This window comes from Mya arenaria, chromosome 5, assembly GCF_026914265.1.
Source record: "Mya arenaria isolate MELC-2E11 chromosome 5, ASM2691426v1".
NCBI lineage: Eukaryota > Metazoa > Mollusca > Bivalvia > Myida > Myidae > Mya > Mya arenaria.
This window is the reverse complement of record NC_069126.1, coordinates 47,244,889-47,269,156: the sequence shown is the minus strand read 5'-3', so window position 1 is coordinate 47,269,156 and position 24,268 is coordinate 47,244,889. Positions and strand designations below refer to the sequence as shown.

General features: G+C 38.7%; 1 protein-coding gene and 1 long non-coding RNA gene across 5 annotated transcripts in view; one reads left to right on the top strand and one right to left on the bottom strand.

The window, feature by feature from the left end:
* Positions 1–24,268, top strand: part of LOC128234851 (xylulose kinase-like) — a 60,142-nt gene that overhangs the window by 13,574 nt on the left and 22,300 nt on the right. For 2 of the 3 annotated variants that reach the window (XR_008261053.1, XM_052949395.1), the window contains exons 9-11: positions 118–177; positions 8,726–8,848; positions 10,044–10,159. Coding sequence is in view for 1 of the 3 variants with exons in the window: in XM_052949395.1 (XP_052805355.1) it covers positions 118–177; positions 8,726–8,848; positions 10,044–10,159 (299 nt within the window). In the remaining 2 variants the exon portion in view is untranslated. Of the gene's footprint in view, positions 1–117; positions 178–8,725; positions 8,849–10,043; positions 10,160–18,015; positions 18,132–24,268 lie in introns of all 3 variants that reach the window. The other variant, XR_008261054.1, reaches the window with a different exon arrangement.
* Positions 4,566–8,322, bottom strand: LOC128234852 (uncharacterized). Of its 2 annotated transcripts, none has more exons than XR_008261055.1 (6): positions 8,046–8,322; positions 7,208–7,330; positions 6,817–6,964; positions 6,480–6,574; positions 6,138–6,269; positions 4,566–5,958 (listed from the first exon to the last, which is right to left on the bottom strand). It is a non-coding gene; the product is annotated as an uncharacterized LOC128234852 (long non-coding RNA). The 2 variants fall into 2 exon arrangements; XR_008261056.1 differs by lacking the exon at positions 8,046–8,322 and adding an exon at positions 7,892–7,905.

The window sequence follows — 24,268 nt, the reverse complement described above, 5'->3', positions numbered from 1 at the left end:
ACATGTAAAACCCATAGTAGTAACTGAGAAAAGTGGAAGTTCCACGTGGAGTGGACTGTACTCTGTCAGGTTAAGCTAGTTTTTCAACTTACAGAACGGGCATATTTTCGTTTACAGGTGTGTGGTCCTGGTTTAGCAGCAAGGCTTGGGGATCCTGTACCAGCTAATACTGTTGTGGTTAGTGTGTACGCCTGTTTTTTTGTGAAAAATAGTTTTCTTTATTAAGCAAATGGTTATCCTAGGGTCAAGACTCCCCAAGCGCTATTTTTATAAAGACTTACATAATTATGAACATGCAAATCTTCTTCTTATTATCCACTGACATGGCTAGATCTAAAATATTTGGTATACGGTAAAACTGTGGTCGTTTGAACAGGCGGTCCTTCGAGAATTGGCAGTCCGAAGGTCATAGCTTTGTCCCAAACAGTTTTTTTTCTATTTTCATATAAAATATACCTACGCTTCAGCGTAACCTAAATAAGTTGAGGAGTTGAGCACAATAGCCGGTCGGTAATACACAAAACATGTGTAACACATCCTTATTGTCTATTCGTCTTAATAGAATATATGCATAAGGCGTTAAGTTGCGGGTTTGTCTTATTCTTTTTATTAAACAGCTATTAGCTATTACGAAAACTCGTGCACTGAAAGAACAAGTTAAAATATATTTGAGTACTTTGGTGAGCAATATAGGGCTAAAATAGCAGTATACTTAAGTGAGTGATATAGGGCCAAAATGGCAGAGTACTTTGGTGAGCAATATAGGGCTAAAATAGCAGTATACTTAAGTGAGTGATATAGGGCCAAAATGGCAGAGTACTTTGGTGAGCAATATAGGGCTAAAATGGCAGTGTACTTAAGTGAGAGATAGAGGGCCAAAATGGCAGAGTACTTTGGTGAGCAATATAGGGCTTAAATAGCAGTGTACTAGAGTGAGAGATATAGGGCCAAAACAGCAGAGTACTTTGTTGAGCAATATAGGGCTAAAATAGCAGTGTACTAGAGTGAGAGATATAGGGCCAAAATGGCAGAGTACTTTGGTGAGCAATATAGGGCTAAAATGGCAGTGTACTTAAGTGAGAGATAGAGGGCCAAAATGGCAGAGTACTTTGGTGAGCAATATAGGGCTAAAATAGCAGTGTACTAGAGTGAGAGCTAGAGGGCCAAAATGGAAGAGTACTTTGGTGAGCAATATAGGGCCAAAATAGCAGTGTACTAGAGTGAGAGATAGAGGGCCAAAATGGAAGTGTACTTGGGTGAGCGATATAGGGCCAAAATAGCAGTGTACTAGAGTGAGAGATAGAGGGCCAAAATGACAGTGTACTTGGGTGACCGATATAGGGCCAAAATAGCAGTGTACTAGAGTGAGCGATAGAGGGCCAAAACAGAACTGTACTTGAGTGACCGATATAGGGCCAAAATGACAGTGTACTTGGGTGACCGATATAGGGCTAAAATAGTAGTGTACTAGAGTGAGCGATAGAGGGCCAAAATGGCAGTGTACTTGGGTGACCGATATAGGGCCGGAATAGCAGTGTACTAGAGTGAGCGATATAGGGCCAAAATAGCAGTGTACTCGGGTGACCGATATAGGGCCAAAATAGCAGTGTACTTGGGTGACCGATATAGGGCTAAAATAGCAGTGTACTAGAGTGAGCGATAGAGGGCCATAATGGCAGTGTACTTTGGTGACCGATATAGGTCTGGAATAGCAGTGTACTAGAGTGAGAGATAGAGGGCCAAAATGGCAGAGTACTTTGGTGACCGATATAGGGCCAAAATTGCAGTGTACTAGAGTGAGCGATAGAGGGCCAAAATGACAGTGTACTTGGGTGACCGATATAGGGCCAAAATAGCAGTGTACTAGAGTGAGCGATAGAGGGCCATAATGACTGTACTTGGGTGACCGATATAGGGCCGGAATAGCAGTGTACTAGAGTGAGCGATAGAGGGCCAAAATGGCAGTGTACTTGGGTGACCGATATAGGGCCAAAATAGCAGTGTACTAGAGTGAGCGATAGAGGGCCATAATGACTGTACTTGGGTGACCGATATAGGGCCGGAATAGCAGTGTACTAGAGTGAGCGATAGAGGGCCAAAATGGCAGTGTACTTGGGTGACCGATATTGGGCCGGAATAGCAGTGCACTAAAGTGAGCGATAGAGGGCCAAAATGGAAGTGTACTTGGTTGAGCGATGAAGGGCCAGAATAGCAGAGCACTAAAGTGAGTGATAGAGGGCCAAAATGGCAGTGTACTTCAGTGAGCTTTATTGGGCCAGAATAGCAGTGCACTAAAGTGATTGATAGAGGGCCAAAATGGCAGTGTACTTGAGTGAGCTTTATAGGGCCAGAATAGCAGTGCACTAAAGTGAGTGATAGAGGGCCAAAATGGAAGTGTACTTAAGTGAGCTTTAGAGGGCCAAAATGGCAGTGTACTTGGGTGAGCTTTAGAGGGCCAAAATGGCAGTGTACTTTGGTGAGCTATATAGGGCCAGAATGGAAGTGTACTTGAGTGAGCTATATAGGGCCAGAATGGAAGTGTACTTGAGTGAGCAATATAGGGCCAGAATGGAAGTGTACTTGAGTGAGCAATATAGGGCCAGAATGGAAGTGTACTTGAGTGAGCAATATAGGGCCAGAATGGAAGTGTACTTGAGTGAGCAATATAGGGCCAGAATGGAAGTGTATTTGAGTGAGCAATATAGGGCCAGAATGGAAGTGTACTTGGGTGAGCTATATAGGGCCAAAATGGAAGTGTACTTGAGTGAGCAATATAGGGCCAGAATGGAAGTGTACTTGGGTGAGCTATATAGGGCCAGAATGGAAGAATACTTGGGTGAGCGATATAGGGCCAGAATGGAAGTGTACTTGAGTGAACAATATAGGGCCAGAATGGAAGTGTACTAGAGTGAGCAATATAGGGCCAGAATGGAAATGTACTAGAGTGAGCAATATAGGGCCAAAATAGCGGTGTACTAGAGTGAGCGATATAGGGCCAAAATGACAGTGTACTAGGGTGACCGATATAGGGCCAAAACAGTAGTGTACTAGAGTGAGCGATATAGGGCCAAAATGACAGTGTATTCGGGTGAGCGATATAGGGCCAAAATGACAGTGTATTCGGGTGAGCGATATAGGGCCAAAACAGTAGTGTACTAGAGTGAGCGATATAGGGCCAAAATGACAGTGTACTCGGGTGAGCGATATAGGGCCAAAACAGTAGTGTACTCGGGTGAGCGATATAGGGCCAAAATAGCAGTGTACTTGAGTGAGCGATATAGGGCCAAAACAGTAGTGTACTAGAGTGAGTGATATAGGGCCAAAATGACAGTGTACTCGGGTGACCGATATAGGGCCAAAACAGTAGTGTACTCGGGTGAGCGATATAGGGCCAAAACAGTAGTGTACTCGGGTGAGCGATATAGGGCCAAAATAGCAGTGTACTTGAGTGAGCGATATAGGGCCAAAACAGTAGTGTACTAGAGTGAGCGATATAGGGCCAAAATGACAGTGTACTTGGGTGAGCGATATAGGGCCAAAACAGTAGTGTACTAAAGTGAGAGATATAGGGCCAAAACAGTAGTGTACTCGGGTGAGCGATATAGGGCCAAAACAGTAGTGTACTAGAGTGAGCGATATAGGGCCAAAATGACAGTGTACTTGGGTGAGCGATATAGGGCCAAAACAGTAGTGTACTAAAGTGAGAGATATAGGGCCAAAACAGTAGTGTACTCGGGTGAGCGATATAGGGCCAAAATGAAAGTGTACTTGAGTGAGCGATATAGGGCCAAAACAGTAGTGTACTCGGGTGAGCGATATAGGGCCAAAACAATAGTGTACTAAAGTGAGAGATATAGGGCCAAAATGACAGTGTACTTGAGTGAGCGATATAGGGCCAAAACAGTAGTGTACTCGGGTGAGCGATATAGGGCCAAAATGACAGTGTACTTGGGTGAGCGATATAGGGCCAAAACAGTAGTGTACTCGGGTGAGCGATATAGGGCCAAAATGGAAGTGTACTTGAGTGAGCGATATAGGGCCAAAACAGTAGTGTACTCGGGTGAGCGATATAGGGCCAAAATGAAAGTGTACTTGAGTGAGCGATATAGGGCCAAAACAGTAGTGTACTCGGGTGAGCGATATAGGGCCAAAATGAAAGTGTACTTGAGTGAGCGATATAGGGCCAAAACAGTAGTGTACTCGGGTGAGCGATATAGGGCCAAAATGGAAGTGTACTTGGGTGACTGATATAGGGCCAAAATGTAAGTGTAATTGGGTGAGTGATAAAGGGCAGAATACTTGGATTAGAAATATGTGACCAGTCACGGGATTTTTGGCCCGAAACCACTTTTTGGGCGAAAATGAAATATGAGTAATTTCTAACTGTACTATTCTTTAGGATAAAAAAACTGAAAAGAAAATTCAAAAATTCCTATTTTTAACGAAATTATGACAACAAGTAGAAGGGCACTTGGTTAAGAAACAGCTGGAAATTCGGTAAAGTTCAAGAATTTATTGAAACATTTGTATTCACAGATGCAATAAGTATTCATCACCACAATATAAACAATTCCCACATTATAACGACAACAATACATTTTCAAAACCATTCTCAATTATTATTGAGAAAATAAATGAAAATTAATTGGTTACCATGGCAACCTTTATTGAAAAAGGCGTTTTGGGGTTAAATTTGCATTTAAATATACAATAAATGCCATATGAAGCATTAAATAATAATTGATCTGTTAATTGATATCCTCAAACCTTATTGTACATGGTGTATGTATTTGACATAAAAAAAAATCCGAATAAATAAAAACTGTTCGCCAAGTACCGTAGTTTATTGGTAATTTTTCACAATAAATTGACATTAGGTTGGAACTTGCACCTAATACAAACCAATGTATATCTAGAAGTTAAAGTATGTTACCCCTGTAATTTACTATAATTTATCTTATTTGAATGGAATTTAAGAGTTTGTTTTTTATCCTGGTTACCATGGCAACAGGCCACAAACATGATAATAATCACACCAACTTTACCAATTTACCTCAAATGTGATTTTTTGTATAGTCATTCATTGCACATAAAACATGAAATGGTAGTATATATACTCTTAATTTAATAAACATAACAATCCTATACAATTTACACTATTGTAAAATTAGATCAGTTAATAAATGGGCACATTTACATTTTACAAAAATGAAAACAATTTATTTAACATACTAACTACTTAGCATGTACACGTCATTATGTAGTTTCAAGAGGTATGCAATTGGTCACATAGTACATGACAAATTATATTTTCGATGCTTATTCATACGTAAAAGTTAAAGCTGAAAATGTTTATAGGGTTCAGGAAGGTTTTAAAAATAAAGATATTGAAGAAAAACTGAAAGGTTGCTAAGGTACATTTTATCAGGCTGTGAAGTAACTAATATTGAAAAACAATACTATAAATGTCTTCAATTCAAGCATTTATAGGCTTCAACTGCCAGATTGTTTTAAGTGTGTATTAATAATAAACATATAGTGGTCTTCATTATGGCAGAGAGGCTCTACCAACAAAAGACAGGGTGTAGCACCCTTCTATCAATCATTTGCTAAAACCACAGTTTTTCACTCAAAATCACTGGTAGCTTCATTTCACATGAACATGTTTCTATTGAATTAATAATTGTCAATAAAAAAATGATGCACGTTTTCATCAGCTCAGTAACGGGCTCATTCTCAAATCTTACAGTTAGTTTATAAAGATCACATATCAGTATATTAGTGTTTTCACTGTTTTAAAGGATCAGAGCCTTTTTGCATTAAGTCCTTTTAATTGGATGCATTCAGGGTACCCTCCTTGGGAAAGCCATTGTTGTGGGCTTGTCAATTTTAACTTCAATCTCACTGTCCTTGGCATGCTCTCTCATGAACTCACTCACTGGGTTATTAGCTGAAGTTCTGCAAAATAATGTTCATATATGTACATCACTTAGTGTTTGGAATAAATTATGCAAATTAACTTGAACATCAAAACTCACATCTGAATAAAATGGACAAAATATCTAAAATTGTTTTTGACTTATTTCATAGATATACATACACAGGCAGTGATATAGTCTATAATACTTTTGTTATACCTGAAGTGATGATATTTCCTCAAGTTTGGAATGGACTTCAGGGGTCACTTGGTGTACTCCAACCAGTCAAAGAATATAACCAGTTTGCCAAGGTCATCAATCCACAAAGGATATGTGCTGCCTCCATTTGGTCTAAATAAATAAACATGTTGTTTATATTATGATATAATACTTATTGTTTTAACACAAGCTTTCTTTTACATAATAAGGTATTATAACCAACTTCAGTGTTTAAATAAAGTACCAAATGTCAATATTTATAAAATCCTTTAATTTGGCTTTAAAAATTTAAAGCACCAAAATTAAAAACAAAACAAAAACAACAACATTCTTACAACTTACCTTCCACAGACCAAATCTCACACATGACTGAACTTTATGTCACCTGCTTCCATTTAAATAAATGCTGTGTCTCTCCCTTCAGAAAACATCAGACCCTTGAACATAGAATTACATACAATTTATTGAACTGATTGCCTTCAATCCATGACATTTAGAGAATAAAGAGAACAGATTTAAGCCCAACTATTTTTATAAGACTAATGCATATTTTGAGATTTCTGATTACTTGTATTGAAAAAAATAATAAATGTTACATTGTTATGTTATTCTAATGTTCTCATGTGTCAATATGCAGTGCACAAGTGATGTATTTCAACACTGCTTTTTTCAATCATACCCAATGACTGCATTGTTTTTATTCCACCCAACACAGTTGTCAATGTGCAGGTATGCAGAGTCTTCTCTATATGGATGATGTTGAAAATGAGGTACCACACCATTGGCCACATAACAGCTAAACCCTTATCACTGAGATATCTGTGAACCTGAAAACACACACTTTGAAATAGAAAAGATGTATATATATTTACACTTTCATTTTATGTTCAAGTAAGAACTTTGAATAAAGGTGATATAAAATATTTAAACAAGAGCGCCGCAGAGCAAATGTGAGCGCTTCTCTGTTTTTTCAGTGAATTTACAAAATATAAAGGTTTTCCATTTCTCCTATAATAATTTAGTCAAATGGCAAAACTGTATTAACCACTCATTTAATAAATAAAATTTACCATATGATTTACAGAACACTTCAAAGCAGGGCACTCTTGCTGTGCCTTAGTATAGGTAGAAGACCTGCTCGGCATAGTCAAAGCTGTAATGGATTGTTGTTCTATGTACAGCAGGTGCTTGACCTGAAATTCACATTTGATCATAATGTTCTAAAAATATGTATTTACAGAAATACAAATCTTTAACTGTTTATAGTTGGGGTGATGCCCCGTCAGATCAACATGTACACAATATTGCATGCCAAAGAAATTTCCTGTTAGTCTGAATGTCATGCATACTTAAAAAGCAGCTTGCAGCTACAGTCATTAATATTGGTCCTGGCTTTTAGAGTATTGTGCTCTTATTCTATATAAACATTTCCCCCATCTGCATTAGTCTATTATTTTCATAATCATCATGATCATCTTCATCATAACAGAAATTTATTTCAATGTACCTGAACCTCATGAGATTGTATGTTATGCACATAAATCAACATTGAAAAAAAAAGTTCATCTACAACTTTAAATTCATCAACATAGCTAAAAAGACAGTTAAACTGCAACTCAAAATTAATTCGTAAAATCCATCAATAATTGTATTGATAGTTGGCCGCGGTAAGATGATGAAAAATTGATTATGTCCTTTTTCAGTCATCATAAGTATGCAAAAAGAGAATATCTGCTGGATTTTGATCTGTTTACATTTTCAATGTCAGACTGTCAAATTTCACTTCCGCTTTCTTTTCCTGCGATCAATTTCCATTTATTTGACCGAATTTAGAATATATTGCATTACATTAAAGATATACACATTTGTAAAATTATATGCTTAAACAATGAAAATAATTCTACTTACCAACAAATTCCTAATTTGATGTAAATGCCTTTGGTTCAGCTTGATCTACATCCTCAAATTTGGGTCAAAAAATAGCTCATGACAACTACGGGAGATAACACCAAAAGTAATAAACAATACGAAAGAAAGTGGTTAAAAAACACTATTTCTATGAACACTACATTGTAAAGAATATATTTGACTGAACAATCTAGGGTGACAAATTGTTTAATGGTTGGATTTACGATAAAAACTTCATTACTTTCTTATTTTTTACGCTTCAACTTTGCGCACGTTTTTCTCGAAATCGAGGCTATCGGTTTCGGGCCAAAAGTCTCATGACGCGTCACATATAGTGCCAAAATGAGGTGAACTTGGGTGAGCGATAGGGTCAAAAAGAAAATGTACTTGGTGAGAAAAATAGGGACAAAATGGCAGGAAACTTGGTTGAGGGATATAGTGCCATCTTGTTTATTATTTATATTGATGCAGGTTTTGGAATCAAATTCAGTTTGTAATCAGGATTGAATCCAGAACACTCAGAAAGTTTAACATCAACCCTTTCACTTTCGTGCCCCAATAAAACAAGGATTTTATTTATATCAAGTCGGACTCATTTACAATTAAAAACATGTCTGAATATTGATTGTAATGTTGGTTAAAGGTGTGTAAAGGTTAAATTCATTATGCTTATGTTGCAGGGCAGTGTCAGCCAGTACCTGGTGTCAAAATACGGGTTCCGGGCAGACTGTAAGGTCATTGCATTCACAGGGGACAATCCTGCGTCCCTGGCCGGGCTCGCGCCCAGTGAGGGCGATGTCATTGTAAGTCTTACTTTCTTATGATCATGATGTTTTTGCTGTATGTTTAGTTTGGTGATCTTTTATTTATTTTCTGGGTGATTTAAACCTTTTAAGCTACACTATATAAAGAATAATGAGGGCATTACTACTCGCATTGGAGTCCGTGTCCATTTAAAGGGCAAGTTGGCATTTTCACTTATAACTACAATGCCCTTCATTTCATTCACTTCAAACTTCACACAGTTTTTAAGGATCATCCTTAATACAAATTTAGCCCCTGGTTGACTTGGGAACTTAGGTTAAAGTTAAAGGGCACTTCATGTCAGGTTAATGCTTTAGGGTTGGTGGAATATATCCCTGTGATTTACCACGATGACGCAATTTCTCCCACAAAAGCAACGCATTTTTAGCTCGACTATTCGAAGAATAAGGAGAGCTATGCTACTCACCCTGGCGTCGGCGTTGCAGCCCAGTAGCTAAATCATTAAAAAAAGTAGCAATTGTGATACACAAACAGTGTTTATCATTCACACATCCCCATATACCAGGGGACATCCTTGAGGGTGATACAGGCAATATCTTTGATCTTTGTTATTTGACTTCCCTTTTTTCTAATTACATGAAAGAGAGGTCAAATTCCCTGTCTTTTTCTCATGTAAACAGTTGTCATTCTTTTGCTATTGAGAGCCATAATCATTATATCATAATCATCAAACTTTTAGATTCCCTGGTAGGAAGAGTTTGTGGAGGACTTATTGGGATCTCATTTGGAGCCCCTAGGGTCAAGTTTACTGTTTCTAAAATTAGAAATAAACAGTTGAAACTGAATCTCACAACAATGGCTGAAGTTCTGCTGTCAATTATTGAAAACCTGAAAACATGATGGAAAAACACAATGTACTGTATTTCGTACAAAGCTTCATCAACAGAAGTGGCTTTTTGCCTGCATTATGTTAACAAAACTTGTGGACATTCATTGTGCTAATATTAAGCCATACACCAAAATCCATGCAGTATATCACTGATGATAGACTAAATTTTGTGTGAATTTTAATTGTCATGTTTTTTGACAAAATTGATCACATCAAGAATATAAAACTTTGAAAAACATTTTTTTTTCGGTGTTTCCTGGTGATGGATAATTGTTTCGCAACTTGTAAACCTTACAATATTGGCCAAACTAAAAAGTTGTTTAAAATATTTCAATCATTGGCAGGTAAGCCTTGGTTCAAGTGACACTGTGTTTCTATGGATACCACGGGCCACACCCAGTATGGACGGGGTCATCTTTGTGAACCCCATAGATCAGGCCACGTTCATGGGCCTTGTCTGGTAACTAACACTTTACTGATCAACTCTGTACCCCACCATTAGTCTGAATTCATCACCCTGTACAATATGAAAAATGAATTTCTTTCAACATAAATAATATATCAATACTATGATTTTTATTTAAACAAAGCTGAATTTTTCATTTGAATTTGTATTGAAAGTAAGGAGTGATTATCGGTGCCTATAAACCCTCTGCCCGTTGTATTCACCCCTCTCCCTGTTTAGCATCATTTCAATTTCCAGTGAGGTGGAGGGATTCTAGCACTTTGGTTTCAGTGTAAAAGCAGATTATTTTGTGTTCTTTAGTGAAAAACCAGCACAGCACAATATTTGAAAATACATTATTACTTTGTGGCGTGTTTTATTGAATTTCCTGTTCAACCAGGGCTTTCAAGAATGCATAGATGCCCTAAAACTCCAATCTAAGTTTTACTATAATATGCAAGCCCAAGTTTTTATGCTGTACCATAGCTTGCAGGCTTGTTCTTATTTCAACCCACAGTACCGTACATGTAGCATGCAGGCTTGTTCTTATTTCAACCCACAGTACCGTACATGTAGCTAGCAGGCTTGTTCTTATTTCAACTCACAGTACCATACATGTAGCTTGCAGGCTTGTTCTTATTTCAACCCACAGTACCATACATGTAGCTTGCAGGCTTGTTCTTATTTCAACCCACAGTACCATACATGTAGCTTGCAGGCTTGTTCTTATTTCAACCCACAGTACCGTACATGTAGCTGCCAGGCTTGTTCTTATTTTAACCCACAGTACAGTACATGTAGCTAGCAGGCTTGTTCTTATTTCAACTCACAGTACCATACATGTAGCTTGCAGGCTTGTTCTTATTTCAACCCACAGTACCATACATGTAGCTGCCAGGCTTGTTCTTATTTCAACCCACAGTACAGTACATGTAGCTAGCAGGCTTGTTCTTATTTCAACCCACAGTACCATACATGTAGCTGCCAGGCTTGTTCTTATTTCAACCCACAGTACCGTACATGTAGCTTGCAGGCTTGTTCTTATTTCAACCCACAGTACCATACATGTAGCTTGCAGGCTTGTTCTTATTTCAACCCACAGTACCATACATGTAGCTTGCAGGCTTGTTCTTATTTCAACCCACAGTACCATACATGTAGCTAGTAGGCTTGTTCTTATTTCAACCCACAGTACCATACATGTAGCAAGCAGGCTTGTTCTTATTTCAACCCACAGTACCATACATGTAGCTTGCAGGCTTGTTCTTATTTCAACCCACAGTACCGTACATGTAGCTGCCAGGCTTGTTCTTATTTCAACCCACAGTACCATACATGTAGCTGCCAGGCTTGTTTTTATTTCAACCCACAGTACCATACATGTAGCTTGCAGGCTTGTTCTTATTTCAACCCACAGTACCATACATGTAGCTGCCAGGCTTGTTCTTATTTCAACCCACAGTACCGTACATGTAGCTTGCAGGCTTGTTCTTATTTCAACCCACAGTACCATACATGTAGCTTGCAGGCTTGTTCTTATTTCAACCCACAGTACCATACATGTAGCTTGCAGGCTTGTTCTTATTTCAACCCACAGTACCATACATGTAGCTTGCAGGCTTGTTCTTATTTCAACCCACAGTACCATACATGTAGCTTGCAGGCTTGTTCTTATTTCAACCCACAGTACCATACATGTAGCTAGCAGGCTTGTTCTTATTTCAACCCACAGTACCATACATGTAGCTTGCAGGCTTGTTCTTATTTCAACCCACAGTACCATACATGTAGCTAGCAGGCTTGTTCTTATTTCAACCCACAGTACCATACATGTAGCTAGCAGGCTTGTTCTTATTTCAACCCACAGTACCATTACATGTAGCTAGCAGGCTTGTTTTTATTTCAACCCACAGTACCATACATGTAGCTTGCAGGCTTGTTCTTATTTCAACCCACAGTACCATACATGTAGCTTGCAGGCTTGTTCTTATTTCAACCCACAGTACCATACATGTAGCTAGCAGGCTTGTTCTTATTTCAACCCACAGTACCATTACATGTAGCTAGCAGGCTTGTTTTTATTTCAACCCACAGTACCATACATGTAGCTAGTAGGCTTGTTCTTATTTCAACCCACAGTACCATACATGTAGCTGCCAGGCTTGTTTTTATTTCAACCCACAGTACCATACATGTAGCTAGCAGGCTTGTTCTTATTTCAACCCACAGTACCATACATGTAGCTGCCAGGCTTGTTTTTATTTCAACCCACAGTACCATACATGTAGCTAGCAGGCTTGTTCTTATTTCAACCCACAGTACCATACATGTAGCTTGCAGGCTTGTTTTTATTTCAACCCACAGTACCATACATGTAGCTTGCAGGCTTGTTCTTATTTCAACCCACAGTACCATTACATGTAGCTAGCAGGCTTGTTCTTATTTCAACCCACAGTACCATTACATGTAGCTAGCAGGCTTGTTCTTATTTCAACCCACAGTACCATTACATGTAGCTAGTAGGCTTGTTCTTATTTCAACCCACAGTACCATTACATGTAGCTTGCAGGCTTGTTCTTATTTCAACCCACAGTACCATTACATGTAGCTAGTAGGCTTGTTCTTATTTCAACCCACAGTACCATTACATGTAGCTTGCAGGCTTGTTCTTATTTCAACCCACAGTACCATTACATGTAGCTAGTAGGCTTGTTCTTATTTCAACCCACAGTACCATTACATGTAGCTAGCAGGCTTGTTCTTATTTCAACCCACAGTACCATACATGTAGCTGCCAGGCTTGTTTTTATTTCAACCCACAGTACCATACATGTAGCTTGCAGGCTTGTTCTTATTTTAACCCACAGTACCATACATGTAGCTGCCAGGCTTGTTTTTATTTCAACCCACAGTACCATACATGTAGCTAGTAGGCTTGTTCTTATTTCAACCCACAGTACCATACATGTAGCTTGCAGGCTTGTTCTTATTTCAACCCACAGTACCATACATGTAGCTAGCAGGCTTGTTCTTATTTCAACCCACAGTACCATACATGTAGCTAGCAGGCTTGTTCTTATTTCAACCCACAGTACCATACATGTAGCTAGCAGGCTTGTTCTTATTTCAACCCACAGTACCGTACATGTAGCTTGCAGGCTTGTTCTTATTTCAACCCACAGTACCATACATGCAGCTTGCAGGCTTGTTCTTATTTCAACCCACAGTACCATACATGTAGCTAGCAGGCTTGTTCTTATTTCAACCCACAGTACCATACATGTAGCTGCCAGGCTTGTTTTTATTTCAACCCACAGTACCGTACATGTAGCTAGCAGGCTTGTTCTTATTTCAACCCACAGTACCATACATGTAGCTGCCAGGCTTGTTCTTATTTCAACCCACAGTACCATACATGTAGCTTGCAGGCTTGTTCTTATTTCAACCCACAGTACCATACATGTAGCTTGCAGGCTTGTTCTTATTTCAACCCACAGTACCATACATGTAGCTGCCAGGCTTGTTTTTATTTCAACCCACAGTACCGTACATGTAGCTTGCAGGCTTGTTCTTATTTCAACCCACAGTTCAGTACATGTAGCTTGCAGGCTTGTTCTTATTTCAACCCACAGTACCATACATGTAGCTAGCAGGCTTGTTCTTATTTCAACTCACAGTACCATACATGTAGCTGCCAGGCTTGTTCTTATTTCAACCCACAGTACCGTACATGTAGCTAGCAGGCTTGTTCTTATTTCAACCCACAGTACCATACATGTAGCTTGCAGGCTTGTTCTTATTTCAACCCACAGTACCATTACATGCAGCTTGCAGACTTGTTCTTATTTCAACCCACAGTACAGTACATGTAGCTGCCAGGCTTGTTCTTATTTTAACCCACAGTACCATACATGTAGCTGCCAGGCTTGTTCTTATTTCAACCCACAGTACAGTACATGTAGCTGCCAGGCTTGTTCTTATTTCAACCCACAGTACAGTACATGTAGCTGCCAGGCTTGTTCTTATTTTAACCCACAGTACAGTACATGTAGCTGCCAGGCTTGTTTTTATTTTAACCCACAGTACCGTACATGTAGCTAGTAGGCTTGTTCTTATTTCAACCCACAGTACCATACATGTAGCTTGCAGGCTTGTTCTTATTTCAACCCACAGTACAGTACATGTAGCTGCCAGACTTGTTCTTATTTCAACCCACAGTACCATTACATGCAGCTTGCAGACTTGTTCTTATTTCAACCCACAGTACCATACATGTAGCTGCCAGGCTTGTTTTTATTTCAACCCACAGTACCATTACATGCAGCTTGCAGGCTTGTTCTTATTTCAACCCACAGTACCATTACATGCAGCTTGCAGACTTGTTCTTATTTCAACCCACAGTACCATTACATGCAGCTTGCAGACTTGTTCTTATTTCAACCCACAGTACAGTACATGTAGCTTGCAGGCTTGTTCTTATTTCAACCCACAGTACCATACATGTAGCTTGCAGGCTTGTTCTTATTTCAACCCACAGTACCATACATGTAGCTTGCAGGCTTGTTCTTATTTCAACCCACAGTACCATACATGTAGCTTGCAGGCTTGTTCTTATTTCAACCCACAGTACCATACATGTAGCTGCCAGGCTTGTTCTTATTTCAACCCACAGTACCATACATGTAGCTAGCAGGCTTGTTTTTATTTCAACCCACAGTACCATACATGTAGCTGCCAGGCTTGTTCTTATTTCAACCCACAGTACCATACATGTAGCTGCCAGGCTTGTTTTTATTTCAACCCACAGTACAGTACATGTAGCTGCCAGACTTGTTCTTATTTCAACCCACAGTACCATACATGTAGCTGCCAGGCTTGTTCTTATTTCAACCCACAGTACCATACATGTAGCTAGTAGGCTTGTTCTTATTTCAACCCACAGTACCATACATGTAGCTGCCAGACTTGTTCTTATTTCAACCCACAGTACCATACATGTAGCTAGTAGGCTTGTTCTTATTTCAACCCACAGTACCATACATGTAGCTTGCAGGCTTGTTCTTATTTCAACCCACAGTACCATACATGTAGCTGCCAGGCTTGTTTTTATTTCAACCCACAGTACAGTACATGTAGCTGCCAGACTTGTTCTTATTTCAACCCACAGTACCATTACATGCAGCTTGCAGGCTTGTTCTTATTTCAACCCACAGTACCATTACATGCAGCTTGCAGACTTGTTCTTATTTCAACCCACAGTACAGTACATGTAGCTGCCAGGCTTGTTCTTATTTTAACCCACAGTACAGTACATGTAGCTGCCAGGCTTGTTCTTATTTTAACCCACAGTACCATACATGTAGCTTGCAGGCTTGTTTTTATTTTAACCCACAGTACAGTACATGTAGCTGCCAGGCTTGTTCTTATTTTAACCCACGGTACAGTACATGTAGCTGCCAGGCTTGTTCTTATTTTAACCCACAGTACCATACATGTAGCTAGCAGGCTTGTTCTTATTTTAACCCACAGTACAGTACATGTAGCTGCCAGGCTTGTTCTTATTTCAACCCACAGTACCGTACATGTAGCTGCCAGGCTTGTTTTTATTTCAACCCACAGTACCATACATGTAGCTAGTAGGCTTGTTCTTATTTCAACCCACAGTACCATACATGTAGCTAGCAGGCTTGTTCTTATTTCAACCCACAGTACCATACATGCAGCTTGCAGGCTTGTTCTTATTTCAACCCACAGTACCGTACATGTAGCTTGCAGGCTTGTTCTTATTTCAACCCACAGTACCATTACATGCAGCTTGCAGGCTTGTTCTTATTTCAACCCACAGTACAGTACATGTAGCTTGCAGGCTTGTTCTTATTTCAACCCACAGTACCATACATGTAGCTGCCAGGCTTGTTTTTATTTCAACCCACAGTACCGTACATGTAGCTAGCAGGCTTGTTCTTATTTCAACTCACAGTACCATACATGTAGCTGCCAGGCTTGTTCTTATTTCAACCCACAGTACCGTACATGTAGCTAGCAGGCTTGTTCTTATTTCAACCCACAGTACCATACATGTAGCTTGCAGGCTTGTTCTTATTTCAACCCACAGTACCATTACATGCAGCTTGCAGGCTTGTTCTTATTTCAACCCACAGTACAGTACATGTAGCTTGCAGGCTTGTTCTTATTTCAACCCACAGTACCATACATGTAGCTGCCAGGCTTGTTTTTATTTCAACCCACAGTACCGTACATGTAGCTAGCAGGCTTGTTCTTATTTCAACTCACAGTACCATACATGTAGCTGCCAGGCTTGTTCTTATTTCAACCCACATTACCGTACATGTAGCTAGCAGGCTTGTTCTTATTTCAACCCACAGTACCATACATGTAGCTTGCAGGCTTGTTCTTATTTCAACCCACAGTACCATTACATGCAGCTTGCAGGCTTGTTCTTATTTCAACCCACAGTACCATACATGTAGCTAGCAGGCTTGTTCTTATTTTAACCCACAGTACCATACATGTAGCTTGCAGGCTTGTTCTTATTTCAACCCACAGTACCGTACATGTAGCTTGCAGGCTTGTTCTTATTTCAACCCACAGTACCATACATGTAGCTTGCAGGCTTGTTCTTATTTCAACCCACAGTACCATACATGTAGCTAGCAGGCTTGTTCTTATTTCAACCCACAGTACCATACATGTAGCTTGCAGGCTTGTTCTTATTTCAACCCACAGTACCATACATGTAGCTTGCAGGCTTGTTCTTATTTCAACCCACAGTACCATACATGTAGCTTGCAGGCTTGTTCTTATTTCAACCCACAGTACCATACATGTAGCTTGCAGGCTTGTTCTTATTTCAACCCACAGTACCATACATGTAGCTTGCAGGCTTGTTCTTATTTCAACCCACAGTACCATACATGTAGCTTGCAGGCTTGTTCTTATTTCAACCCACAGTACCATACATGTAGCTTGCAGGCTTGTTCTTATTTCAACCCACAGTACCATACATGTAGCTTGCAGGCTTGTTCTTATTTCAACCCACAGTACCATACATGTAGCTAGCAGGCTTGTTCTTATTTCAACCCACAGTACCATACATGTAGCTTGCAGGCTTGTTCTTATTTCAACCCACAGTACCATACATGCAGCTTGCAGGCTTGTTCTTATTTCAACCCACAGTACAGTACATGTAGCTAGCAGGCTTGTTCTTATTTCAACCCACAGTACAGTACATGTAGCTAGCAGGCTTGTTCTTATTTCAACCCACAGTACCATACATGTAGCTGCCAGGCTTGTTCTTATTTCAACCCCAGTACCATTACATGCAGCTTGCAGGCTTGTTCTTATTTCAACCCACAGTACCCTACATGTGGCTTGCAGACTTGTTCTTATTTCAACCCACAGTACAGTACATGTAGCTTGCAGGCTTGTTCTTATTTCAACCCACAGTTCAGTACATGTAGCTTGCAGGCTTGTTCTTATTTCAACCCACAGTTCCGTACATGTAGCTTGCAGGCTTGTTCTTATTTCAACCCACAGTACCGTACATGTAGCTGCCAGGCTTGTTCTTATTTCAACCCACAGTACCGTACATGTAGCTAGCAGGCTTGTTCTTATTTCAACACACAGTACCGTACATGTAGCTTGCAGGCTTGTTCTTATTTCAACCCACAGTACCGTACATGTAGCTAGCAGGCTTGTTCTTATTTCAACACACAGTACCGTACATGTAGCTTGCAGGCTTGTTCTTATTTCAACACACAGTACAGAGGACCAGAGAGTAGCCAAAGTAGAATGTTGATTTTGGTAAATTTATGTTGATTAAAAATAAAAACAGGTGTCTTCTGTTTCAGCTTTCTATTGGCACAAGTGATGTTATGTTGATCCATCTTGTCCAGTCTAGGCCCCTCAAAGACGGCGTTGTATTCGTACACCCCTATCTCTCCTCTGCCTATCACATTTTAGTTAGGTAAATGATTGCACTGTGGAGAGTGTAATTCAGCTTTGAAAGATAGATTTATTGTACCCTGGACTTGCGATTAACAATTACTAACACAGCTGCTTTGCGAAATCACCATTGCTCAAGTAATATTTTCCTGCATTATCTAAGAGTCATCTGGTACCTTATCATATCCTGGTTAAAGTTTTATTTGTAAGTAAAACTCCTGGGCTTATTGCTCCCTGAAAGTAGGCAAAAAATATGTGAAAAAATCGGGTAAAAATCTGAATACCACAGTGAGGACACAGTGAAAAAATGGCAAAATCACCAGCCACCATAGTTGATTTGTCAAATTTTATATAATAGTAAAATGGTAAAGTTTATGAAATAATACAGTACATGTACATAAATAATAGAAGAACAATCCCATTGTCCCTGTCCATCATCTCAGAAAAAAAAACCTTAAATTTCGGACACCACATCACTAATAATTCGGACACACATAGTTATTTTCAAAATTTATTTATTTTTGCATAGCCCATGGGTTCATTCATATTTGTTGTGAATTCAAACATTTTGGCCATGATTTTAAAGTTCCGAAAAAGGCAATTATTGTTGTTTTTTTTTTTTTTATCGTATGGTATTTTCTAACCAGCCTAGATGCAAACACAGTATACACAGTAGTTGGTTAGCCAGCCTAATGTAAAATGGGATCATATGGTATTCGACTGACCAATTTAAATACATTACATTGCCACGCGCCTTTAATCTCTACTCTGCTCGTTTTCTGACGTTACAAGGTGTTATGTTTGATCTGCAACAGATATATACCACACATTTCAATACATGTGTTAATTTGGATTGCAGTTGATGGGACTTTCGTTAGGCAAAATAAATAACCATCGATAATCACGGATTAATTAATGTAATGAATAATGAAATCTGCCATTTAGTTTATATATGGGTAAAGCCTTATCGTAAGAAAAAGTTTTTATTTGGGACATGGAACAAAGAACACAGCGAACAATATCCAAAATATTTGAGTTATACAGTCAGCAAAATGTGCCTCCTGTGTTCTACCATGTGTTCTGACTGATTACAAGCGTCTCAGTCAATTAGAATATATTGTGTGTTGATCTAGCAAAACAATGCAGATGGTCGAATTAATCTGATGGTTGTGCTCTGTCACTTTTATTGGGGGTTTCAGGGGGATGTTTGAATGACAAACCAGGTTTGTGTGTTACAATTTTCACTGCCTGAGCGTTTTGGATCAGAATATTGCCTGTTTTTTAGAAGCCCTTGTGTATAGATACTTACATCATTCCGTTTGTGGATAACCAAACTGTTCAACATAAATTATCATTAGGTAACATTACAGTTTAATAAGAGTTTAAAAATAACTCGAGTAGCATATAAAGAATGCCGACAATTCTTGTTTTTATTACTCAAATTTTGATATAATGCAAATCTTTTAAATATTGTTCGTCTTTTGATTCCATATTGAAATGGCTCAACGCATACTCTTGCAATGTTAAAAAAAGCAAAAGACTGCCACTGGCAACCCGGCCAAAATTGAGTCTGAAAACCAAATAAAATTGAGAATCGGGCAAATAACAAAAAAATACTGGCTAGCTACAGCACAATGCATATAAGATAAAACACATGAAAACACATTATTTGCATTCAACAACTCAACGAAAAAAAAATGCATGTGTTGAGTATTGTGTAATTAAGGTCGATATTTGCTGTTTAACAATATATTTTTTTGGTAGTTTAGATTATACAAACCTACTTATGAAATTCCCTGTACATTTCAATGTAAACAGGCAACACTTTGGATTGAGAAATATGCCATTTCTCGCGTTTCATGTATATATCAAACAAACATTTGCTTAAAAATCACTTCAACAACAATTGATTAAAATAATAAAGTAGGAATATCATGATTCTCAAAAGAAAATCTATTCATTCCTAAGATATGCACTGTTAATTTTTCAAGAAATAAATATAAGGAGTGTATCGAGGACCACATCTGGGCATTCAGCATTTAGTTATAATGTACTATTAACCTATTTTTAACCATATTATTTTGTCAGGCCATGTTCATATTTGGTGCTTTTGTGTTGTGCATCTATAAATGTGGCTTATATATCTGCGATGTAATGTATTGAATTCTTGGTTTGACGGCTTTTACTGTTTCATATCATGGACTGTATGTAGATCGATGCATTGTTCTAGGTTATTTATGCGCTGAGTGGTGTAATGAATGAAGAATGTTGATAGCTTATATGATCATTATTGAGACTCAACAGTACTGATGTCCATTAAGCCAGGTGATGATGTGTAGAGCTTGTATCCACAGCAGAAATGCTTTAAGGTCGAAGTTTACATAATCATGCCATCTTCGTACGTCAAATTTCTCATGTGACTTCAGCTATCACTTGTGACTAGTGACGATGTTTGTGGGAAGCTAAACCAAGAAAGGATGGCCATCTTTTCATCAGTTCCTTAGACAGTGAGACATTCTTGTGTGGTAAAGTGCTTATTGCAGCTGATCCTTGATAGTCATTAGCTTTCTCTTTGGTAGTTACTTCAGGTATGCTTCCATTAGTAGCAGACAAGCATGTGTTTTGTGTGTCAACATATATTTTTGGATTTCATGTTATTTAAGGATTAAAATTCGACATGTTGCATTTTATTGGGGTATGGTATGCAATGGCGCAGTTCAAAATGTTGGTGGAGTACTTCGGTATGCATGGAGAAGTGGTTACTAACTATGGAATTTATAAAGCAAGTTTTCTCAAATGTATTAAAACAAGCCAAGGCTATTAATGGCCACAAATGTGATATTCCTTCAATACTTCATCAATACTTATTTCATGATTTCTAGTGCTAAATACATTAAACATCACAATATTACACACTCATAGAAATGATTGATCAAATTATGTTCAAACTTGGATAGAATGTTTCTGAACAGTCTATTATCTGAAGTCGGAATATGACATTAAATATAGAACGTGCAGTTTCACTAACATTTTCTTGGTTCGGCCAATGTATGAGTATAAGTCATAAAATCTAAGATAAGAAGGTATTTTTCAGTATAGATATGAAGTTGAAAATTGATAATACCCTTAGTTCATACATTTGTGGTCCTGTTTTATTGAGTACCTGTACAAACTTACCTTTGCCATGCATGCATGGCTAAGCCTCCTTTGTTGACAATATACTCTTCATTACTAATACATGAACAAACCCACCTTTGCCATGCATGCATGGCTAAGCCTCCTTTGCCATGCATGCATGTTGTTGACAATAAACTTTTCATTACTAATACATGAACAAACCCACCTTTGTCATGCATGCACATGGCTAAGCCTCCTTTGTTGACAATAAACTTTTCATTAATAAGACATGAACAAACCCACCTTTGCCATGCATGCATGGCAAAGCCTCCTGTGTTGACAATAAACTTTTCATTAATAAGACATGAACAAACCCACCTTTGCCATGCATGCATGGCAAAGCCTCCTGTGTTGACAATAAACTTTTCATTAATAAGACATGAACAAACCCACCTTTGCCATGCATGCATGGCAAAGCCTCCTTTGTTGACAATAAACTTTTCATTAATAAGACATGAACAAACCCACCTTTGTCATGCATGCACATGGCTAAGCCTCCTTTGTTGACAATAAACTTTTCATTAATAAGACATGAACAAACCCACCTTTGTCATGCATGCATGGCTAAGCCTCCTTTGTTGACAATATACTCTTCATTACTAATACATGAACAAACCCACCTTTGCCATGCATGCATGGCTAAGCCTCCTTTGCCATGCATGCATGTTGTTGACAATAAACTTTTCATTACTAATACATGAACAAACCCACCTTTGTCATGCATGCACATGGCTAAGCCTCCTTTGTTGACAATAAACTTTTCATTAATAAGACATGAACAAACCCACCTTTGCCATGCATGCATGGCAAAGCCTCCTGTGTTGACAATAAACTTTTCATTAATAAGACATGAACAAACCCACCTTTGCCATGCATGCATGGCAAAGCCTCCTGTGTTGACAATAAACTTTTCATTAATAAGACATGAACAAACCCACCTTTGCCATGCATGCATGGCAAAGCCTCCTTTGTTGACAATAAACTTTTCATTAATAAGACATGAACAAACCCACCTTTGTCATGCATGCACATGGCTAAGCCTCCTTTGTTGACAATAAACTTTTCATTAATAAGACATGAACAAACCCACCTTTGTCATGCATGCATGGCTAAGCCTCCTTTGTTGACAATAAACTTTTCATTAATAAGACATGAACAAACCCACCTTTGTCATGCATGCATGGCAAAGCCTCCTGTGTTGACAATAAACTTTTCATTACTAATACATGAACAAACCCACCTTTGCCATGCATGCATGGCTAAGCCTCCTTTGTTGACAATAAACTTTTCATTAATAAGACATGAACAAACCCACCTTTGTCATGCATGCATGGCAAAGCCTCCTGTGTTGACAATAAACTTTTCATTAATAAGACATGAACAAACCCACCTTTGCCATGCATGCATGGCAAAGCCTCCTGTGTTGACAATAAACTTTTCATTAATAAGACATGAACAAACCCACCTTTGTCATGCATGCATGGCTAAGCCTCCTTTGTTGACAATAAACTTTTCATTAATAAGACATGAACAAACCCACCTTTGCCATGCATGCATGGCAAAGCCTCCTGTGTTGACAATAAACTTTTCATTAATAAGACATGAACAAACCCACCTTTGCCATGCATGCATGGCAAAGCCTCCTGTGTTGACAATAAACTTTTCATTAATAAGACATGAACAAACCCACCTTTGTCATGCATGCATGGCAAAGCCTCCTTTGTTGACAATAAACTTTTCATTAATAAGACATGAACAAACCCACCTTTGCCATGCATGCATGGCTAAGCCTCCTGTGTTGACAATAAACTTTTCATTAATAAGACATGAACAAACCCACCTTTGTCATGCATGCATGGCTAAGCCTCCTTTGTAGACAATAAACTTTTCATTAATAAGACATGAACAAACCCACCTTTGTCATGCATGCATGGCAAAGCCTCCTGTGTTGACAATAAACTTTTCATTAATAAGACATGAACAAACCCACCTTTGTCATGCATGCATGGCTAAGCCTCCTTTGTTGACAATAAACTTTTCATTAATAAGACATGAACAAACCCACCTTTGTCATGCATGCATGGCAAAGCCTCCTTTGTTGACAATAAACTTTTCATTAATAAGACATGAACAAACCCACCTTTGTCATGCATGCATGGCTAAGCCTCCTTTGTTGACAATAAACTTTTCATTAATAAGACATGAACAAACCCACCTTTGCCATGCATGCATGGCAAAGCCTCCTTTGTTGACAATAAACTTTTCATTAATAAGACATGAACAAACCCACCTTTGTCATGCATGCATGGCAAAGCCTCCTTTGTTGACAATAAACTTTTCATTAATAAGACATGAACAAACCCACCTTTGCCATGCATGCATGGCAAAGCCTCCTGTGTTGACAATAAACTTTTCATTAATAAGACATGAACAAACCCACCTTTGTCATGCATGCATGGCTAAGCCTCCTTTGTTGACAATAAACTTTTCATTACTAATACATGAACAAACCCACCTTTGTCATGCATGCATGGCTAAGCCTCCTTTGTTGACAATAAACTTTTCATTAATAAGACATGAACAAACCCACCTTTGCCATGCATGCATGGCAAAGCCTCCTTTGTTGACAATAAACTTTTCATTAATAAGACATGAACAAACCCACCTTTGCCATGCATGCATGGCAAAGCCTCCTGTGTTGACAATAAACTTTTCATTAATAAGACATGAACAAACCCACCTTTGTCATGCATGCATGGCAAAGCCTCCTTTGTTGACAATAAACTTTTCATTAATAAGACATGAACAAACCCACCTTTGCCATGCATGCATGGCTAAGCCTCCTGTGTTGACAATAAACTTTTCATTAATAAGACATGAACAAACCCACCTTTGTCATGCATGCATGGCTAAGCCTTCTTTTGTTGACAATAAACTTTTCATTAATAAGACATGAACAAACCCACCTTTGTCATGCATGCA